Source organism: Chelonia mydas, chromosome 6, assembly GCF_015237465.2.
Source record: "Chelonia mydas isolate rCheMyd1 chromosome 6, rCheMyd1.pri.v2, whole genome shotgun sequence".
NCBI classification, from domain to species: domain Eukaryota; kingdom Metazoa; phylum Chordata; order Testudines; family Cheloniidae; genus Chelonia; species Chelonia mydas.
In genome coordinates, this window is record NC_051246.2 from 4,544,045 (window position 1) to 4,566,891 (window position 22,847).

The 22,847-nt window shown below is 44.5% G+C and overlaps 2 protein-coding genes across 2 annotated transcripts; both read left to right on the forward strand.

The window, feature by feature from the left end:
* Positions 1-2,464: 2,464 nt before the first annotated feature.
* LOC119566248 (olfactory receptor 4S2-like) lies at positions 2,465-9,722 on the forward strand. The gene is made up of 2 exons (XM_037898651.2): positions 2,465-2,496; positions 8,957-9,722. The coding sequence occupies exons 1-2, from the start codon at positions 2,465-2,467 to the stop codon at positions 9,720-9,722; spliced, it is 798 nt and encodes a 265-aa protein (XP_037754579.2).
* A 7,684-nt stretch (positions 9,723-17,406) lies between these two features.
* On the forward strand, positions 17,407-19,016 carry LOC119566324 (olfactory receptor 1009-like). Its single transcript, XM_037898944.1, has one exon. It carries the CDS (start codon positions 17,407-17,409, stop codon positions 18,343-18,345), a length of 939 nt encoding a protein of 312 aa, XP_037754872.1. The 3' UTR covers positions 18,346-19,016.
* Positions 19,017-22,847: the final 3,831 nt, after the last annotated feature.

A 22,847-nucleotide genomic window follows, 5' to 3' on the forward strand; every position in this document is an offset into this window, starting at 1 on the left:
GCAGGGATCAGTTCTGGGATCGGTTCTTTTCAATGTCTTCATCAACGATTTCGATCATGGCATAGAGAGTTCCCTTATTAAGGTTGCAGATGATACCTAACTGGGAGGGCCTGCAAGTGCTTTAGAGGATAGGATTATAATACAAAATGATCTGGACAAACTGGAGAAATGGTCTGAAGTCAATAGGATGAAATTCAATAAGGACAAATGGAAAGTACTCCACTGAGGAAGGAACAATCAGATGCACACAAACAGAATGGGAAATGACGGCCTAGGAAGAAGTGCTGCAGAAACGGATCTAAGCGTCATAGTGGACCACAAGGTAAATATGAGTTAACAGCGTAACGCTGTTGCAAAAAAGCAAACATCATTCTGGGATGCATTAGTAGGAGTGTGGTCAGCAAGACACAAGAAATAATTCTTCCACTCTATTCCTTGCTGATTAGGTCTGAACTGGAGTATTGTGTGCAGTTCTGTGTGCCACATTTCAGGAAAGATATGGACAAATTGGAGAGAGTCCAGAGGAGAGCAACAAGGATTATTAGGGGGTCTGGAAAACATGACCTATGAGGGAAGATTGAAAGAACTGGGTTTGTCTAGTCTGGCAAAAAGAAGACAGAAAGGGGACATGATAACTGTTTTGAAGTACCTAAAAGGTTATTACAAGGAGGAGGGAGAAAAATTGTTCTCCTTTCCCTCTGATGATAGGACAAGAAGCAGTGGGCTTAAATTGCAGCAAGTGAGGTTTAAGTTGGACATTAGGAAAAACTTCCCAACCGTCAGGGTGGTTAAGCACTGGAATCAATTGCCTAGGGAGATTGTGGAATCTCCATCACTGGAGATTTTTAAGATTAGGTTAGACAAACACCTATCAGGGATGTTCTAGATGGTGCTGGTCCTGTCATGAGTGCAGGGGACAGGACTTGATGACTTCTTGAGGTCCCTTCCAGTTCTATGATTCTATGAAAATGTTGACTATGATATTATCATAATCTGACATGAGCTGTCCCATTATGACATACCTTGACAATTATGCACCGCTACGATGAAAATAATAAAAGTATCATAAAAATGAAAATAAAGTAGAAAACATTTCAAAACAAAAAGTTGTCATTTTTTTTCTGAAATTAAATGTTCTCATGTCTTTTCATGGGAATTTTCACTCAAAGACATATTATTTCATGAAAAAAAAATCATTTATATTGATATGACATTGTTGGACAGGAAACTTTTAAGAACAATTTTCCTACCAGCCCCACTGTCAACCTTTTGGATGCACATGAGCATGTTATGTACTCTGTGGCCTTGCTAAAATATACCAAAACCAGACAGAGCACTTATGGAACAATGGGCCAAATGCTTGATTCCTAGTCAAGTGCAGCTGTGGTCCAGCATTGTAAGAACAAATCATGGCAAAAGATGGAATCTCCATCTTTTATTTTTACTATCCAGCAGAGCTTTAAAATCCTGGAGGTTGCAGGTTCCTTTAAGAATTTCCTTTGATTGTTGGTAACTTAGTAACTTTTGAAGTAGGACTCGGGTCTGATAATAACTTTTTTTTTTTTTTTAATAATCTTGTTCTTATCCCAGATAAACACCAACACAGGGATTCCATGGTAACATCCGGAGATACTTAGCGTAGGCCCAATGGGCATAATTAAAACTTCTTTGGGGAAAAAAAAAAGTTCTGTAATGACGCAAGTTGAAAACTAAATTTTACTGTTACACACACTTAATTACTTAGCTACAAGGTGAGAATATGCCATGCACAATAACAATTAGGGGAATCTCCAGACACTGAAGTAAACTTGGAACAAAAGAATTACAGACACTGGTTTGCTTCACTCACATTAGCCCAGCTCCCATGCCTGGTCTAATAGTTAAAACAAAGCAAAACAAAATATGGATTGATGAATGTATCTACAACCAAAGCAAGAACTTTGGGTCACTCTGATCTATTGAGTTCTGTTGTTTGTTTTGTGTGGTTTCAACACTGGTGTGTTCATGAAAGTGTTTGCAAACCCCAAACTTTTCACAGATATTATTGCAAATTCTTCTGAAAATTGGTCCCAGAAAGAGTACTTTTCCACCTTTCATTATTCTCCAGGTGAAAAATGTCATCCCTTCAAGCGGGGAGTAGGAAGTATATTATATGGCTTGGGTGTCTTGTCTCACAAAAGAACAAATAGCAAAGACTAAATAGTCAAGATGAGCAGCTTGTGAACAAACCATACATTAACATCATTAGGCCCAACTACTGTCCAAATACTTATAAATACCAAATTCATTCAAAGGAAATGAGGTTCATTTGACAAATGATTTGTTCAGCAAAAACGGAGTCTAATTCCCAGTGAATACTCTTTTAAAGGAATAGTTTGGCTTTGCCGTGTGCCCGCTCTGAGAGAGATGTCAGAGTCTTGGTTTGGTGTCATTACAGCTAGGCTAACACCACAGGTCTCTCACTATGGATCAGTGCAGGACTCGTTCCATCGGCCGGTAAGCGAGGGTGTGGGTGTTTATCCCCACTCCCAATACGAATCTTGCACAAGTGAACAAAGGGCAGCCACTTCCGAAATCTGTGTGGCCTTTGATCCAGGTCCCAGTGAAATTAGTGGGAACCTTTCGCTGGCTTTCACCCTAGGAACACAACACCACTGGTAGTGCTAGACTTCCCACAGATGCTGGGACCTCCCTTCACTCCAGCTGTAGGCCCAGAGCAGTCCTGCAGTGGCATGTGAGCAGCATCTTGTGACAAAATGTAGTAGGACCCATTTGGCCACGCACTTCCCCAGAGCCCTCACTGGTTGATTTTGCTATAATGTGTCTGCTGGAAAGCTCGCTGAATCATTCCTTCCCTTGCATTGTTATGATTGAGGCCTGTAACTTTACTGCATGAGCATGTAGAACAGAAATCGGAATATTGTTAAATCTCTTATTTCAGTCATTGTTTAGGACTAGAACAAGGTGACATTTTTCAACTGAAACTTTTTTCCCAGCAAAAAATGCAGATTCAGGTAAACTGATATACTTAGTGTTGATTTCACTGAATTGTTTTGGTCGGGGGGGGAAGGAAACTTTTAAAAATTTCAGAAAAAAAAATTTGCTTTGATTTTCCTTTAATTTTATTTAAAAAAATAAAACATTAAGAATTGCTCAAAACTAAATCAACATGTTTCTTTATTGGTCAAACAAAATGTTTCATTTGACACAAAATGAAACTTTTTTTTAAAACTTTTCAATTTACCAATATTTTGGTTTTGGTTCAACCCCAAACAGTTCCTCTCCCCCACCATTTATCTTTGGAATTTCCAGTGAACTGAAAAATCTACTAACACAGCTCTCATTAGGAGTGAAGTCTGTTCACACCCACCATTTCCTAGAGGGCTAACTCTCCATTGCTACACTTCTCAAGATCCCCCGTCCTGAACATTAGGAGACAACTGAAGATTTGGATACAGGAGTTCCTGCAATGTCTTGTTATGTAGGAAGGTGTCAATAGAATGAACCAGATATGAACCCCGTATGACATAGAAAGGCCTCAAACCTCCCTGATTGAACTAACTTTGTTATCCCTAGCCTGATTCTTGCTTGCATATATATACCTGCCTCTTGGAATTTCCACTACATGCATCCGAGAAAGTCGGTATTCACCCATGAAAGCTCACGCTCCAATAAGTCTGTTAGTCTATAAGGCGCCACAGGACTCTTTGCCACTTTTACAGAACACCTAAAGAGACTAAAGACCAGATTTTTAAAGATATTTAGGTGTTGCTCCATTCCGTATTACAAGGCGTGAGTGACTTAGGCTTCTAAGTGTCTAAATCACTTTTGAAAATGGAATTTAGCAATCTAAGTTTCAGTGTGACTCTGGCTGCTTAGTACCTGTCAATTTTGAAAAGGCAGTGTAGCTAAGTCCCTTAGCCCTTGTAACGCCAAGCAGAGAAATGTCTCAAAATCTGGGCTTAACTGTCAAAATGCACCAAAAGTTTGCCTGAAAGATGTGTCCAAAGCAATATGGCTTAGCTGCCTCTTCACTGATTGCTTCCAACGGAGACACCCTGAAATGCCTCTGGAAACTCATTATCCCAGGCAATGACATGCTCCCACTACATGAAGAAAATGAATTCTTGTGGCACCTCAGAGACTAACAAATGTATTAGAGCATAAGCTTTCATTCACTCTCAATATTTCTGCTGTAACTTTACAGTTTGTTGGCTTTTAGCTCATGCTAAGTTGTCAGAAATAAGGGTTTGGGTGGGTTATTCGCTTCGGGGTGCCAGAAAGGGACACTCTGAGCCTTGTGTCTATTCAGCGGGAGGGGCAGGAGATTCCTTCACCCTCTCCACCATCTTGGACATATGGATTCTGTGCTCGTCTCTTCCATTTGGCGAGGCCACTCTCTGGTTGCACAGTGCTGGCACACACAGACCCCCACCAAGGCATGGGTCATCGGGCCTAGGAGCAGTATGGGGTATCGCACCTCAGGCCCCTTCACCAGCCTCATCCCTGACAGTACTGGGCAAATCCTGTGGGGATATGGCATAGGAGCTAATGCAGGGCTGCCCAAAGGAAATTTTGAATCTAGGCATGCTCCTGCCATAACGATGCCTCAGTCCCCAGTGTTTCTTCAGCCTCTGCGGCTGCCCTTAGACCAGACTGGGAGCAGGCAGCACCCCTCCACCCTGGGGATACAGTGCCAGGAGCTAGGGCTACCTAGAGAGCAGGAGCAGGGACAGCAAGGGGGAAAACTGAGTCAGCAATGGGTGAGTTGGAGAGTGAAAGTGATTCACAACTGCTTTTCAGAGGGGGGAAAACCAAGGCACAGCTTTTCTGGATGGTCAGCAAGAGAAGAAGGGCCAGCAGAACCACCAGGCAAGGATAATTGAGGGCTCTGTGCTGTGCTTTGATCTGCTGAGGCAGGTCATTTAGTGGACCCATTTTGAGGAATTGGCCTCCCTGTGCTATAGGGCAGACACCTTGGAAGTCACAAACAGCAGCTCGGCAGGGTGAGTCAGTCAAGCCCCAGCTGACCTGACAAAGCACCGTGGCCGACGGCCAGTTCTCCAGACAAGTACATGGATAATTTCCTTGCTTAGCTCCTCTGTCCACTGACCTAAAAGGGGCTTCAAGAGGCTTCTGCAGCCCCTCCATTGTTTCCATTCATGACTGGGACAGCGGGAGTTTACTGAAGCCAGCTGGGATCCCCACTTAGAGTTAGGAAGGGATTGGCAGGCCACCAACCTGCCAGATTCAATACAAAGAGAGAAGAGTCCAAGCCAACAGTTTGTGAACAACTCAGAAGTGAAATTTACCCATCTGAACATTGTCATGTACACTTAAGAGTTACGAATATGGTCACAAAAAATCAGTATTGCTTTTATGAATGATTCGCTTAGCAAAAAAGGGGACAAATTCCCAATGAATACTATGTCAATGACATAGTTTGTTTGTCTCAAATGGCTGCTCTATCTGCTCCATCTGGCCATATCATTGCAATTGTGGTTTCATGACACAACGTCTTGTTGCCACAGGGGATAATGAACTCTTCTCTTCTGATGGGCCAGTTTGTCTATGGCTGCATAAGTAGAAGAGAGGGCATCAAGCCATGTTCTCTTCCCTCCCCACCCCCATGTACAGATTTTGCAAAGGCATATGAAGTACAAACATATTTGATATCCTTGACTACATGGTCCCACTACTGTTTTTTGTAGCAGCCTCCGTCTGTGACAGCCAACACAGCATGGATATAACTGGGGTTCTCCGGAAGTAAAGGCAGGAGTTGGTACAGTGAAGGGTTTATGTAGAGTTCATGCACCTGGAAACATTCAGGGCACACCCTGAGTGTTGTGTAGGAGCAGTGCACACACTGCTCCATCCAAGGACATGGACCATGGGAAGTCGCCCAGAGGACATGAACCGTGGGAAGCTTCCTTGGACTGGGCTCAAGACCTGAGAGCAAGGGGGGGATATTTTGGGGGAAGACGTCTCCAAGTGGTCTCTTTTCCTGTTCTTTGTTTAACATGCTTGGTGGTGGCAGCATACTGTTCAAGGACAAGGCAAAGTTTGTACCTTGGGGAAGTTTTTAACCTAAGATGGTAAGAATAAGCTTAGGGGGTCTTTCATGCAGGTCCCCACATCTGTACCCTAGAGCTCAGAGTGGGGAAGGAACCTTGACAGGCATGTAGGAAGGTCGGATACGCACATTCACGAGTGGGTTACACTTTCACTGTGAATGGTATCAAGTGCCTATATGGGGTGGGAGGTCCCAGCACCAGTGATGCTGCTAGACTTCCCAAACTTTCCACAGCAGTGGCATCCCAGACTAAGCATAGGGTGGAATACAAGATAACATCCTGGAATGTTAGCAGCAGTGGCCTCGTCACCAGGCATTTCCTCAGAACTCCCATCATCCTGTGCAGCCAGGGTGTCTTTGAGAACTGACACCACAAGCCCTGGTCCTGTCACAGTTGAGTCACATTATCACGTAGAAGAGAAATCCAAATGTTGTTCGATCCCGTAGATCAGTGATTAAGGGGTGATGCAAATGCCACTGAAGTCAACCCAGTGATTTTCCATTGATTATGCTGGGCATGAGTTGTCTTCAGTTAAGGCCTGATCCAATGGCTGTTCACACACAGCAGGTCCACAGAGCTTGTGGCCTTTTGCCCAAGTTCTCAAGGTCCCCTTTCTAAGCATAGGAGTGAAATGAGGAACTTGACACAGGATTTCCTGTGCCCTCTTGTTATGTAGGCGGGTGAGTAGAAGGAACCGGACAATAGCAAGATCTCTAAGTCCATCCCTTGGTGAAAGTATGAGGGGGTGGCGTGGGGTAGGGAGTCACATTGAAAGATAGAGTTTGAAGACAATGAAAGGGACTAACTCTCAGCAGAACTTTGAAAGTTTGCTTCAAATACATGTTTAAAGCTATATAGGGGAGAGCTTCTTCAACAACTATTTCCAGCGGAGAAGCCTTGAAATGCCTCTGGGAGCTCATTAACCAGGCAATGACGCACTGCCACTGCATATTGATTTTAAATATTTCTGCTGTGACTTCACAGCAGAGAGGGAGACAATTTTTCCCAAAGATCTTGTTGGGTCTTAGATTTTGCGGAGTGAGGGATGGAGACGCTCTTAGATCTTAGGCTTTGCGAGTTGGGGAAGTGGTTGATGTGAAAAGATTCCTGAGGGCTGCCTTGACCAAACCACTTCTCTAGTTCACTAATTTGGTTTTCGCAGAATTGACAGACAGCAAAGGACATCCTAAGACAGGGCTTGTAAAGACGGGTGTGAGGATGAAATGTACAAAGCAGAAAATCTATATAGCAGGGAGTATGTGATCACCCTCATCAACTGCTTACTGTTGTTCAGACCCGAACACCTTTGCTACAGCAGCAGGTTAGAAGCAGGGGAAATAAAACCCATCACCATCCAGGTACGTTTTAAGATCTGCAAATATAACCCATGTGAGTTTTCCAGCAAGGCTGAGAATTTTATGCTGTTCTTTCCCTGCTTAGCTCTACCAATGTAACAGAAAAAGAAAACTACTTTATTAGGATTCATTCCAATCTAATTCCCCGCTCCATCAATCAGTCTCCAACTAATTCACCTAAAGTACGATGAATGTGTCTAAAATCTTCATTACAAGCTTCTCTCTTGAAAAATCTTCATATTATTTTTATTTGTTATTTTAATTTTTGTTTTGAAATGTATAAAATAGGTTTATTAGATGCTAGTCTGTAAGCAATGACCACCCCCAAACGATATTTAATCCATTCCTGCTTATGACCACTCATAAATACTTTCTTTTGAACACAGAAAATTTTATTCAGTCACCTCAGATCAAATGATAACACACAAAGGGTCAAGTTCGCTCATCGGCTTCAGCTGCTTTCCACCATTCTGGTGACAGAGTTAACTGGTCAATCGAACATTGTTTGTAGCTGCTTTGCATTTTTGGAACAGCATAAATAATCTAAAGTGTATCCGTGAGTCCTGCTGATAAATTACTGTTTCAATCCTTGTTTCAATTGGGGTTTTGTGTAAAGCTGGTCAAAATTCTCCACTGAAATCATTTTTTTTCAATGAAAATTCCTTTTCAACTAAATGTAAATTTTGTGAAATAATTTTGTGATGAAAATAATCAGAGACCAGTTTTCAATCCTTGGTTACTTAACAAGGTAACTCAGTTTCATGTTTGCGTGTACAGATCAATACTTTTGTGAGCATTTATGTGCTCTAATGCAAAGGTGAGAGATGTCCTTGGTTGAAAAATGGGACTTCTGAAGGTGTTTAACAATGCAATAAGAATAAAATAGAATTTGTATCATGGAAGGGCTGATTGCAAAGCATAGTTAAGGTTAAGTTTTTCACTTACAATTAGAGCCTTTGATGATTCATTGTGGGGGAAGACTAGAATGAATCATCTTCAGATTTTCCACTCTAATTATTTAGAGTATATACTGTTCATGGCAATATGTAACTCAAGCCAATTTCCTCTAGTTCCTTGAGTTACATATTGCTCATTTTTATTTTTGGACAAAGTCTACCACTTCAGTCAATGCATCTTGATATTCACCTCATCACCGGTCAATATGTAAAAAGAAAAGGAGTACTTGGGGCACCTTAGAGACTAACCAATTTATTTGTGCATGAGCTTTCATGAGCTACAGCTCACTTCATCGGTCAATATGTGTTGATTCTTCCTATCCTTGTCTTGTGTCATGGCAGGTGGATTAGCGGTATTCCATATACCCATCATTTAAACTGAGTACATGGAGCCCACACAGAATGTGACTGAATTCATCCTTTTGGGACTTTGCCACAATGAGAAGTTATGGCCAGTGTGTTTTGTCTTCTTTTTACTCCTCTATATCGCTACTGTGCTGGGAAATCTTCTCATCATTGTCACTGTAAAGAGCAGCCAGTGTCTGAAGTCTCCCATGTATTTCTTCCTCAGCTATCTGTCCTCTGTAGACATGTGCCTTTCCTTTGTCCCAGCCCCAAAACTGATTGCAGACTTCTTTGTGGAGAGGAAAACCATCTCCTTTGATGGCTGCATAGCCCAGTTGTTTGTGGCCCATTTCTTTGGGTGCACTGAAATCTTCCTCCTCACAGTGATGGCGTATGATCGTTACATTGTGATCTGCAAACCCCTCCATTACACAACCATCATGACTATATGTGTTTGTGTCTCCCTTGTGATGGCTTCATGGGTGGGCGGCTTTGTGCATTCCATGGTTCAGACTGTCCTGACCATCCAGTTACCCTTCTGTGGGCCCAACGAGATTGACCACTATTTCTGTGATGTGCACCCTTTGCTGAAACTGGCCTGCACTGACACTTATCTAGTTGGCATCATGATCCTTGCCAATACGGGGTTGATTTCCCTGACCTCTTTTGTTGTGCTGGTTGTGTCCTATGTCATCATCTTAGTCTCCTTGAGAACTCGCTCCTCCGAAGGTCGTCGCAAAGCTCTTTCCACTTGTGCCTCCCATATTGCTGTAGTGAGTGTATTTTTCGGGCCATGTATCTTCATGTATTTAAGACCTTCCACCACCTTCTCGGAGGATAAGATGGTCACAATGTTCTACACCATTGTCACCCCCTTGCTGAATCCCTTGATCTACACCCTACGCAATAAGGAGGTGAAAAACGCCATGAGAAAATTAGGGAGCAGAAAAGTGACATTAGGGTTGAAAGGGAAAATGCGATGTGTAGAATGATGGTAGTTCTGCATAGTAATGCTGTTCAGCAGGAATTTTAGAGAAAGAGATCTTAATATCATGGGTGTTTGGTTTTTCTGTGAAAATTCCCAGTGATTTTCTCTGAATCCTCCTATTGCTATTCTAGTTCATTGTGACCGCTTGCAACATTTAAGTGAAAAGTGGAAACTTTTCCAGTTCTTTGTTCAATTTTATACCTAATGTCAGTGAGATTATTTATTATCATTATCGTAGTCCCAGTAGCACTGGAGCAGTATGACCCAGCGACAGCCCTGGACTGCGGCTCTGAAATCATGTGTTCTAGTCTCGGTTCTGTTACATTATGAATTTGGTGAGTCACTTCCTTTCTCTGAACCTGTGCTTCCCTCCCATGTTTTTGCCAATTGAGACTCTAACCTCTTCAGGGCAGGGACTGTCTCTTACTTATGTTTGTACAGCACCAAACACATGGAGTCCCAGTTTCAGTTCAGGCCACTAGGCAACGCTGCAATACTGCTAATAGGAATAATTTTGCATTATGTTCTCATGAACGTGTAGGCATGTCCAAACTCTGAGGATCTGTCAAATGAAAATGTCTGTCTATAAAATAGTATAAAACTGTGTGAATCCCTTTGAGCTTCTCATCTGTCCTTGTTTTGCTGTGTCCCTTTGCAAACAATTATCATTATGAACGAGGGAGAAACAAAGCCTATTGCATCTGAGGTGTAGCATGCAGCATTCCGAACCATCTAGCTTTGCGTTTAAGTAAAATGCCATTTATGTCATGTCAGTGCCGTACATTTTATTTAAGCTGCCCACAGATGGTTGTGCAATATGGGTCTCTCTGGAATTAGAGCTATTTTGGAGAGAGTCATGGAATGGGATTCTTTCGACCTATCTGAAAAGAGAATGTTTGTGAGTGGTAATGGTTAAGACATTTGAAATCTGGAGCATGACCCATAATGAACAACTCCACAATCATTTGAACACCACGATCCAACAAAAAGAACAACAATCCTGGTGATGAGATGCTCATTTTGTTGAGATGTGTATCCACTAATTACAATGACACTACTTACCCTCCTAAGGAAGCGACATTCCATTTGAGACATGAAAACTTCTCCTCACAATCAACAGATTCCTGCAAACTCTCGGAGTGTGACCACCAGAACTTCAGAACACACAAAGCAGAGCATCTCTCCAGTTGTGAGAATAAGAGACTCCTCTAAAACAAATGTATATGGTCCCTCCCTATGCTCCCATCTCATACACGGGCAGAAAGATCATCTTTTTAGACTATGAGCCATCAAGGCCACCCGAGAGAGCTTCCCCACTTGGATACCATGGCTAGCAATCTCCGGAGAAGGAGCAACCCTGAATTTTTCACCCTTGTGCTTGTCTCTCATGGGCAAGGCTAACACGAATAGGCCAAGGAGCAAGGAGCTGTATTGTGATGACTAGGTTATTTCATTCACCCAGTGAAACAGTTGGTAGAAGGCAATGGTATTTGGTTAATGTTGACTTGGGATGGTTTGAGATGGGTGGGAAAGGGCCTCCTAGCTTATCACCTCCACCACCTGTGATTTCTGCCTCTTGGAATTTGCCCCACAGTAAAAAAGAGTCATGTCCCAGAAGTCCTGATAGTGCATTATGAGGTGACATCAGCATGTGATGGCATTGTGTCATAAGAACAGCTTGGTAAAAGACTTGTTGATTCAACATAAAGATAACATGTCATCACACCATGATACTGGTTTTCAATACCCAAAACAAACTTGAGGCTATTTAACTGGACCTCACCCCCAGGAGCCAGGGCAAGCAGAAACCAGACAACCTCAGGAAATTTATTGGAATATATGGGACAGGTGGTAATATCACCTTCTCAGCTATTTATTAAAGTCCACTTTGGAGATGAACCTTTACATAGCTCTTGAGGAAGTTGAGATAAAATACAGTCTTCAGGGGAACTAGTAGGGAGCACACCAGGCCCAATCTGCAACTTGAGAGAAACTATACACAGAATTTCATGCGTGTGTATGGGCAGGGGGGAGCGATTGCTGTGGAGGTAGCCAAAAGGTTGCAGCTACTGTTCCCCTTTTTCCTTCATCATTCCTCACAATCCTCTTTCCCTAACTACCTCTTGGAAGTCATGGCTGAATCCCCTTCCTCTCCCCATCTCTCTGGATGGTTGGTAAATGGGAGAGGGATGGGTGGGTGAAATGGGGTCTTCCTCACTCCCTGACACGTGGCTGGGTGTGAGAGTCTGCTCTCTCTCCCTTCTCTTGGTTTGCTTTGCTCACCAGCTCCTGGACAATGTTCCGGAGAATTACTGTCTTGAGTAGCAGTCAGAGCCTGTAAAAAGCCTAAATCCTTCAGCGCTGGCTGCAGATTTGGGTTCAAAATACTAATAACCCAGTGACATCAAGTGTTTGTGTTTGGGCAACTCCCCAGCAGGTATAAATCAGCATATCTCTGTTGAAGTTAATCAGTGACCCAGATCCCCAGCTGGTGTTTGGAGTCTAGACAGCCATGCCAACTTATACCAGCTCTGGATTTGGTCCTATTAACTTTTAAAGTGACAGGACATTAGTTCCAAAAACAAACGATTTTGCTTCCTCTTCTCACTGCTTGTAATTTTGATCACAGACTCTCCACAAAATCTGTTAAAAAATTCTTAGCGTGGGTTCCCTTGAGTATGATTAAAAGTTGGTTTTCAGGGGGTCCCAGTGCCATGCAACTTTGGAATAAGTCACAGCAGCAACTCTAAGTTGAGTTTTTAGCGAAATAAACCTCAAATGTTTGCCACCTAGAACTAGGCTGATGCTATATAAAATTGAATTGCTTTGCAAATGCTGCTGGAATCAGAGTTTGGACCCCAGGTGAATGATTTTTCTGCAGAAAAGGACCTAGGGGTTACAGTGGACAAGAAGCTGGATATGAGTCAACAGTGTGCCCTTGTTGGCACAAGGCTCACGGCATTTTGGGCTGCATAAGTAGGGGCATTGCCAGCAGATCAAGGGACGTGATCGTTCCCCTCTATTCAACACTGGGGAGGCCTCATCTGGAGCACTGTGTCCAGTTTGGGGCCCCACATTATGAGAAGGATGTGGAAAAATTGGAAAATGTCCAGCGGAGGGCAACAAAAATGATTAGGGGACTGGAACACATGACTTATAAAGAGAAGCTGAGGGAACTGGGATTGTTTAGTCTGCGGAAAAGAAGAATGAGGGTGGATTTGATAGCTGCTTTCAACTACCTGAAAGGGGGTTCCAAAGAGGATGGATCTAGACTGTTCTCAGTGGTAGCAGATGACAGAAGAAGGAGTAATGGTCTCAGGTTGCAGTGGGGGAGGTTTCGGTTGGATATTCGGAAAAACTTGTTCACTAGGAGGGTGGTGAAGCACTGGAATGTGTTATCTAGGGAGGTGGTGGAATCTCCTTCCTTAGAAGTTTTTAAGGTCAGGCTTGAGAAAGCCCTGGCTGGGATGATTTAGTTGGGGATTGGTCCTGCTTTGAGCAGGGGGTTGGACTAGATGACCTCCTGAGGTCCCTTCCAACCTGATATTCTATGATTCTGTGAATTTCACATAACTTACTTTAATTATTTCTCCTTCAACTTTCTCCCGAGGAGATCAACGACTGCCAGAAGAAGAGAGCGAACTGGTCGGAGAGATAGGGAAGGAAGCTACTCACTTAGGTCAAGGTCTGCCAGCAAGGACAGAAACAGCCATTGGTCCATTCTGAGCTTAGAAGGACCTTGGTATAAAAATTTAACTCAATGCTGACAGGATTAAATACCCTCCCCAGATCCTTGATGCAGATGAGGCTAGAGGAGTTGCCTTAATCCTGTCCCCCTTGTCAGGAGGGGTTTAGGTGTGTCTCCCACTGCCTTTTATTGCTTTCTGTAAGTCTTTCTTCTGATCGGTTTTGGTTCAAGCAGAGGCTGGTGGGAGGGAGTGTCCCTCAGGAGTCAGACAGGCTGGATACTGCGCCCCGGTTCCCCAAGAACACAGAGCTGACTGGTATCGGGCAGGGCCATTGTTTAATGCTATTTTTTCTTACATCTGCTAAATTAATAGGGCTCAGGCTTCAGCTGGGCACCTTGGTGACCCCCCATCCTGGGGCCGGCCTATGGCTCAGTTCAGCCCTCCCATTACAACTTAGGGCAGCCTCGGAGCTGCACTGAGTCACGGTGGATCGACAGCCCCTCAACAGCGGGGGATCCCTAGTGGTGCTATCGCCACCTAGTGGGAAAAATGTAAAACGGAATAAAATTCTTGCTCTTTCCCAGAATAATGAATATCATCCCGTGAGGGCTGGTTGGTTTGGGTATTTAAATACTATTGTTTTGGGATGAGGCTGTAGTGTGCTGGGCAAAGCTTAACAGAGCACAAGGCCACTCTGTCCACACCCCCTTTTCTCTGGCCCCACCCTGAAACTGGCAACCGGCTAGAGCTAATGGTGCAGATATGGCTACCCCTACTCTATGTTACCCAGCAATTCACCCATGGCAGGGGACTTCTCAACTTGGTGACTGGGTTGGCTTTGTGCCCCCTTTGTGCTACCAGCCTGGTGCATGGGGGGCAGAAATGGGAGAAGGATTTGGATCATCCTGGAAAATGATATGAAGTGCAAGGTAACATCCCACAGTAGAAAGGAGGGTGTCTGTCCTTCTGAGAGTACAAGAGACAGAGCTTTCCCCAATTCCACCCTCACCCCACACCTCACATCCATAAGTGGTTGAGGGACTTATTTCTCTTTCCACCATGAGACATTCATTCACCATAACAGGACTTCTCTGAAGACATGCTGCACCATTAGCAAATTCAGACTGAGAATAAGGCACCCTTTTTTAAGAGTGAAGGTAATTAACCACTGGAACAATTTACCAAGGGTCGTGGTGGATTCTCCTTCAAGGATGACTTTTAAACCAAGATTGGTGGTTTTTCTAAAAAAAATCAGCTCTCGGAATGATTTGGGGGCAGTTCTCTGGCCTACGTTGTACCGGTAGTCAGACTAGATGATGACAAAAGTCCCATCTGGCCTGAAAATCTATGAATCTAGGTTCTGACAGAGCCTTGCTCTCCTGTGTGACATCACTAGAAGGCAGGGGATCATCCTAGAATCATAGAATATTAAGGTTGGAAGAGACCTCAGGAGGTCATCTAGTCCAATCCCCTAATCAAAGCGGGACCAACACCAACTAAATCAAGAATGCACATTCTGTCTTCCTTAGCTTGACCAGGGACAGAAGGCTGCTGCAAGGACATTCTCCATGGGAGTGATTGTTCAGTAAAGGCCCATCTGTACTACAGAAATAACCAAGCTGTGGGCTCCACAGGAAGAGAGTTCAACTTTGCCGTGCTCTTGAGCTGATGGTGTTGTAACTGAGTCTTCTCACAAGACTAAAGCTCTTGACTTACGAGGAGAGGCTGAGAGAACTGGGGTTATTTAGTCTGCAGAAGAGAAGAATGAGCGGGGATTTGATAGCAGCCTTCAAGTACCTGAAGTGGGTTCCAAAGAGTATGGAGCTTGGCTGTTCTCAGTGGTGGCAGATAACAGAACAAGAAGAATGGTTTCAAGTTGCAGTGGGGGAGGTCTAGGCTGGATGTTAGGAAACTCTGTTTGATAAGGAGGGTGGGGAAGCACTGAAATGGGTTCCCTCGGGAGGTGGTGGAATCTCCATCCTTAGAGGTTTTTAAGGCCCAGCTTGACAAAGCCCTGTCTGCGATGGGATGATTTAGTTGGGGTTGGTCCTGCTTTGAGCAGGGGATTGGACTGGATGACCTCCTGAGGTCTCTTCCAACCCTAATCTTCTATGATTCTATGACACTTATGTTATTGGACAAGAGAGATTCCCTATCCCAAAGGGCACTGACACTGATGAGGGAGAGCTACAGGAGGAGGTGGGAATGGCTGAGAACCAGAGGTAGAGGAGGAGAGGGGGGCAGGGTGAAGGATCTGAGAGGAGAACACTGAAGATGGACAAGTTAGAGAAAGAGAGAGGAGTAGGAAGATGGGAAAGGGGATGAATGGAAGGAGATGAAATTCTAGATTTTAACCTTCCAATTTGCCCCGAGTATGGGTCCGTGGGTAGCTGCACCACCCAAGGAGACCAGAAACAATCACAGTTTCTGTCATGCTTAGTGGGGGAGGTTCCTCCCACTCCTTGTCATCTCCCCCACCCGCTTGCTTCCGGAGGGGTCTATTGGGTGAGCAGCCCCTGCCATCGCCATCATGGCCAGAATCCATGATTTGAGCATCATTGAGCAATGGGCAAGGGGAAAAGCTTTATTCTCCCTTGCTGAGGAAGGACTGTGACAATCTAGCCCTGAGAGAGGGGGCAGGGAGAATGGAAGTCACGCAAGGAGAAAGTCAGCATGGAAAGACTTAGGGGAAAGAGACGGGGAGATGTGAAAGGGAGGGGAGAGAAGGGAGAATAAAAAATAAGAATAAAGGAGCTGTTCCTGGTAAATATTCTTATTCATCAGGGCGCATGGGGGTCAGCGTGGGAAAACAGACCGATTCCCGGGTTTATTTGCTGTAATCACAGTCATGGGGATGGAAGAAGGATGACAATATCATTTTGTAGGACAAGAAGGGATTTGGAGACCCGGGCATCTTCCACTGGGGTAACTCCATTGACATCCCATTTTCTCCCTCAATCTCCTTTCCTCCCCATGCCCATGATAGTCATCACACCTACGCCACTCGTCCCCCAGCGCACAGTGAAAGCAGCGGAATGAAACGTACCCCTAGCTCTGCCCTGGGTAACTCTGCAGACATGGGGCCGTTTAATAACAAAAGGAGCAAAGAGTACAACAGATTAAGCCCCAGTGTACGAGTTACGTTGGGGTAGCTTTGGCCAACACAGTGCTTTTTAATTGTGTGTTGTGCGCCTTGGTGAACCCGATTGCTTCAGGGATCAGGTCCCCCAGGTCACCAAGAACAGTGTAAAACCTCCTGAATTCTCCAGCGTAGCAGCTTCTCTTGAGGGGGGAAGCAAAGATATATCTCTCTGTCTTCTGCAGGTCCATGCAGTTGGATTGAATCATGCTCACATACAAATTCAGACACTGTGGTCATCACCCGGGATTGAACCAAGATCTTTGGAAGCCAAAGCATCACGTTCTATGCCTTGTGCTAAAGGAAAAAAACCCTCATCTTTTGGAGAAAGCAGCAGTTTACAGGTGCCGGGGGCGGGGGTGGTGTGGTGTGTGCATTATGTTATGACTCTGGGATTTCATACCAAGTAACGCAAAGCCCATTTTCATTTTCTGAACAGGCTTAATGATCACACTAAGTAACCCAGAACTGAAATGGCAGAGCCCACGTTGTATGAATTGGGAAGAGCGCCGCTTGGCACAAACTCTCACCCCTTGTTTACAGCCCGACTATTTCAGTGCAATAGTCAGAAGTCACTGTTTGCTGCTGTGTGTAGGAACAGCCATGCCCATGTGTGGGTCATAGTTAACCCACTGGTTCTTACATTTCTGCTGTGTGTCCCTTTTTTCAGATAACTGGAATGATCGGCTCTGAACATCTGGCTCTGTGAACTAAGACCTTTTCTTGATTCAGCAGGGGAGTCCCCTAAGAAACTAACCTCCATAATTTCTTCCCTTCCTCTCCTTCTAGGGAGGGGATAGAATTCCTGAGCCACCTGCCTGCCCACATCACTGCAGCTCTGTGGTCCTGGTTCGGAGGAGATGGAAAAGGGAAATCACTCCACGGTGACCGAGTTCCTTCTCTCAGGACTGACAGATCGTCCGGAGCTTCAGGCCCCTCTCTTTGTGTTGTTCCTAGTGATCTACATTGTCACCCTGGTAGGGAATCTGGGGATGATCGTGTTAATCAAGATTGACTCCCGTCTCCACACCCCCATGTACTTTTTCCTCAGTCATTTGTCTTTCTCTGATCTCTGCTATTCCTCCATAATTTCCCCTAGGATGCTGCTGAACTTCTTAGCCGAGAGTAAAAGGATTTCGTACAATGCCTGCGTGGTGCAAATGTATCTCTTTGGTACTTTTGGTCATGTAGATTGCCTCCTGCTGGCTGTGATGGCATACGACCGTTATGTGGCCATCTGTAACCCGCTGCTCTATACAGTCACCATGTCCCGATGGCTCTGTCATCAGCTGGTGGCTGGGGTGTATGCCGTGGGCTTGCTGGACTCAATGGTACACACCGTTTTTACATTTCGTTTATCATTCTGCAGCTCCAATGCCATCAATCATTTCCTCTGTGATGTCCCACCGGTATTGTCGCTCTCCTTTTCCGACACACGCATCAATGAGATTGTGATGTTTGCCTCGACTGGCTGCGTGGTCGTGAGCAGCATTGTGATCATTCTCCTCTCCTACGCATATATCATCATCACCATCCTGCGGATCCGCTCCGCCGAGGGCAGGCGCAAAGCCTTCTCCACCTGCACCTCCCACCTGACGGCCGTGGCCATGTTCCATGGCTCCCTCCTCTTCATGTATTTCCGACCCTCCACCAGTTACTCCCTGGACACTGACAAAATAGCCTCTGTGTTCTACACGGCGGTGATCCCCATGCTGAACCCCTTGATCTACAGCCTGAGGAACAAGGAGGTGAAAGATGCCCACAGGAAAGTGATGCACAAATTGCTCACTTTCTCTTGAGCCTATTTACTCCATACTGCGTTACTGACTGGGAGGTGGAAGCAGGAGAACTCAGTTCCCGCTCCAGTGCAATCTCATTCCTCTTCATGCAGGTTATCACTGAGCTTTATTTGGATTGTTTTTTTTTTCTTTTATTGTGTTCCAACAATGTCTGGCAGCCCCAGAAAGGTTCAAGAAGGTTGTGACACTTTCTGGGGGAATTCAGGATTGTGAGTCACCCTGTCTCTCCCATCTATCAGTGAGCAAGCGACTTTCAGAGGCTAAATTATTTTTGTCAGCTCTCGGACTCTCCAGTTTGTTAACCTTCCTCCATCTCCACCCTCCACCCATTCTCCTCCAAAGCTCAGCCAGCCTTTACTTTGCCTCGCAGGTCACCTCAGTTGCACTCCAATCCTGAAAGCTCTTTGAAACGTGTTCCCCGGCAGTATCCAGCCCCTATCCCTGGGCTGTCACAGAAATGACTGAGTCCACTGTCTTCAGAGAGATAGTATACACCCCAGCCTGCTAGATCAGCTGAGGATTCACGCTTTAATATATTACACTGAGATGAACTGAGAGTCAAACCAAGAATACCTTTACTAAAAATGAGCAGAGGTTTAAGCAAAGATAATAGAAACAGAAAATGGTTCCAAATGAAAGAAAAAGTACAATGCATTTTCTCCTGACTAAAACTCAACAGGCTGCAATCCTTATCTGAGGGCTTATCTCCACTAGTAGGCTTGTCGACGCTGCAGCGATCGATCCACACCAAACGCACTCCCGTAGACTCCTGGTACTCCATCAGAAGGAGAAGAGTAAGGGGAGTTGACGGGGGAGTTTCTCCCTTCGACCCAGCCTGGTGTGGACCCCGTGGTAAGTAGATCTAAACTACTTTCAACTTGAGTCACGCTTCTAACATAACTCAATTTGCGTAGCTAAGCTTGACTTTTCCCCGGAGCGTAGACCTTCCCTGAGACTGTTTCTCACTTAAAGGAATCTCCTCAGTGGTACCAACCCACATGGCTGGGGATCCACTGTTCATGGACCTCTTTGTCCCCCTCAGTGATGAAGCACAAAATGTCTTTTCCCCTTCTTCTTATAGTCCCGTATACCTTTGAAATGTATTCTTGTACCTCCAGAGTTCCTCTGCCCTGCGGGTGTGTGGATGCCTTGCTGTCTAGCTGGTTTTCTCACTCTTTTGTTAATGGGCTTTTCCAGTTGACTTCAAATGCAAATATAATTCCCATTGTCTCTGGCCTACCCTGTTCCATTTACATTGGAGACCTAGGCAGACTGATATGTCAAGATGGCTGGGAATGGCTCAAAAGTGTAAATACCAACCCAAGGGCAGCCTGTTAAGAACCAGGGCACAAACCCCAAATTGGTTGTGAGTTCTAGGCTTAGATTTCACCGACCAATTTGCAACTGTAAACTTCATGGCCATTACAACAGCCTTAACATGGAATCACAGACAGTCTCCTTGGGTACTTTATCTATCTTGCCACCCATGTAAGGTTACCTTTGTGATTGATGGTTTCTTACACCAAAGAGCTCAGCAATCTTAATATTTCTCTTAGTCCTAAAAGTCCAGTGGCTTAGCCCAGGTCAATTGCACCTTTGATCTCACACTGAAGACACTTGTAGTTAATCCTATAAGAAAGTATCTAAAGATTTATGAACTAGGAAATAAGAAATGAGTGTTCTTTACAAGGTTACATCTGGTAAACACACACCCAGATGAGTTAATCAGGTTTCAAACGGTACTAGAAGCATCTGTAATAAGCAAGCTGCATGTATCTTTCAGGGCTAAACCAGGCCAAGCACTAGGGATCTTATGCTTCGTAATCTTTGCCCCTCAGAGTCCAAGCAGAAGAAAAGACAGTTCTTCCTTTTTAGGGGTTTTTTATTGATTTATTTTTAATGATTATTCTGCTTCAAGTTGCAAGTGGAGCTGTTGGGAGCAAATCACTTGCACATCTCCTCTTCCGGGGGCGGGAGGGAGCCGTCAATGAAGTCTGTTGTGCTCTGATGTTCCATGGTGGTTTGCGGGTGTTGATGGGTCTCTTTTGTTGGACAGAAGATAACATCTCCTGTTAGAAACCAGGAGTCCGGTGGCAACAGATTTATTAAGGCATAAGCTTACCCTAATAAATCTGCAAAAAGAAAAGGAGGACTTTTCACACCTTTGAGACTAATAATTTATTAGTCTCTAATGTGCGACAAGTCCTCCTTTTCTTTTTGCAGATACAGACTAACACGGCTGCTACTCTGAAACCTAATAAATCTGTTAGTCTTTAAGGTGCCACCGGACTCTTTGTTCTTCTTGTGAATACAGACTAACACGGCTACCCCTCTGATGCATGTTAGAAACTGGTATCTCACACTTGTTCATGCTTTCCTCCTGTCTGGTGATTTCCTGTTACAAGCACTTTAATATAACCTAATAACATACATGGGATAGAGGCACTATAAGTGAGATGAATGCTGGCAGAAACTTACAAGCATTTCATAACCTCTAAACTCTAAACACAGTCCTATAATTCTCATGCCTATTTTAACAATACAAAGACACAGGGGAGCCAGACTGGTTCCAGCTTTGTAGTTGTCTTCGTTCAGCTTTGGCATGAGCTGGCATGTGGTCTGTCAGGGTCACAAGGCAAACCGACATTTCTTTGTCTTGGAGAAACTTGTTTACCAGCCCTGCCTGGTTTCGTCATTTGAGCATATTGTTAGTACATATCCATAGCTTTCTAATTGTTACATCACACAATGAGTATGAAGACCGGTATGATATCAATTTTCATTTGATTCCTTACCCGTTGTTCTTTATAGAGAAATACCATCACATCAACGCGTTAGGTGTAGTGAATTTGTCAGGGCTGACAGGAGTTGCTTATCATGACATTGGACTCTTTGCCAGTGGGCACTGAGGGGTTGTTAGGGTTACATGTATAAATATACAAATATATGTGATGTGCTTTGCAAGTACGCAATTGTCTGTGTTGGGAGAGAAATAGGGCACCTAATCCATCTCCCTCTCCTTTGACGTGGAGTTGGTTTCATTAGACAGTGACAAGTGTGGAGTGCAGGATTTCTGTGGCTGAACCAAAGGGAAGTTCACACACCGTGCAGGTTCTCTGCTGTCCTTCATGTGTTCTGTGCGGTCCAAATCAGTTGTAGAGATTGTCACCTGGCTTGTTGTCCATGCACCAAGCATGGAAAGAGGCTTTCAGTCAGAATGGCCTTTATTTTAGGTTAAGAGAACAACAACACGCGTAAGAACAAATGTAAAGTTTCATTGTAAAGTGCACTGTTTGTGGACACTGCCAGCAATGCCCCTCTGCCATGGACATTGGCCAAACCGGACAGTCTCTATGCAAAAGAATAAATGGACACAAATCAGACATCAAGAATTGTAACATTCAAAAACCAGTAGGAGAGCACTTCAATCTCCCTGGACACTCAATAACAGACTTAAAAGTGGCCATTCTTCAAGAAAAAATCGTCAAAAGCAGACTTCAGCGAGAAACTGCAGAACTGGAATTAATTTGCAAACTTGACACCATCAAATTAGGCCTGAATAAAGACTGGGAGTGGCTGGGTCACTACAAAACATAATTTTCCCTCTGTTGATACTCACAGCTTCTTGTCAACTGCTGGGGCTCGGCCACATCCACCTTGATTGAATTGGCCTCGTTAGCACCACAAAAAGTAATTTTCCCTCTGTTGATATTCACCCCTTCATGTCAACTTGCAAATAACTGTTGGGAATGGGCCACATCCACCTTAATTGAATTGGCCTCATTCGCTCTGACCACCGCACTCGGTAAGGCAACTCCCATCTTTTCATGTGCTGTGTATTTATACCTGCCTACTGTATTTTCCACTCCATGCATCTGATGAAGTGGGTTATAGCCCACGAAAGCTTATGCCCAAATAAATTTGTTAGTCTCGAAGGTGCCACAAGGACTCCTCCTTGTTTTTACTGATACAGACTAACCCGGTACCCCTCCAAAACCTCTGGGACAGTGAACTGAATAGCAAAATGGCATCTGGGGGTGGGGAGGCGGGATGGCATTTTTTGTAAAAGTGAAATAAACAGGAAAAAAGTCATACCCCACACAACATATTTACACCCCATCACCATGTTTACTGTGAGTTCTTGCTTTTAGGTCTCCTGGAAAATATTCTAGACTCTGAAGAGCAGGGATTCAGGGAACGTTATAGCTCAGGGCATGGTGAATGGGACGTGGATAGCGCTGGACCCGGAACTAATTTTTCAGTTTGCTGGAAAAAAAAAAATTCCGCTTCACCCAAACCAAAAACCACCAAAAATATTGGTGAATTCAAAACGTCGGCCGAAGAAATATTCATTTTGGGTTGATTGAATCATTTCAATATCAAGACTTTCAGCGGCGACGTGTGGGAGGGACAAACTGGGTCAGGTGCCCTTTTTTCACAGCTGCCCACACAAGCCCCCACAGTTTCCTGTTGGTGCCCCCTCCCATTTTCAAGAGTCGCTC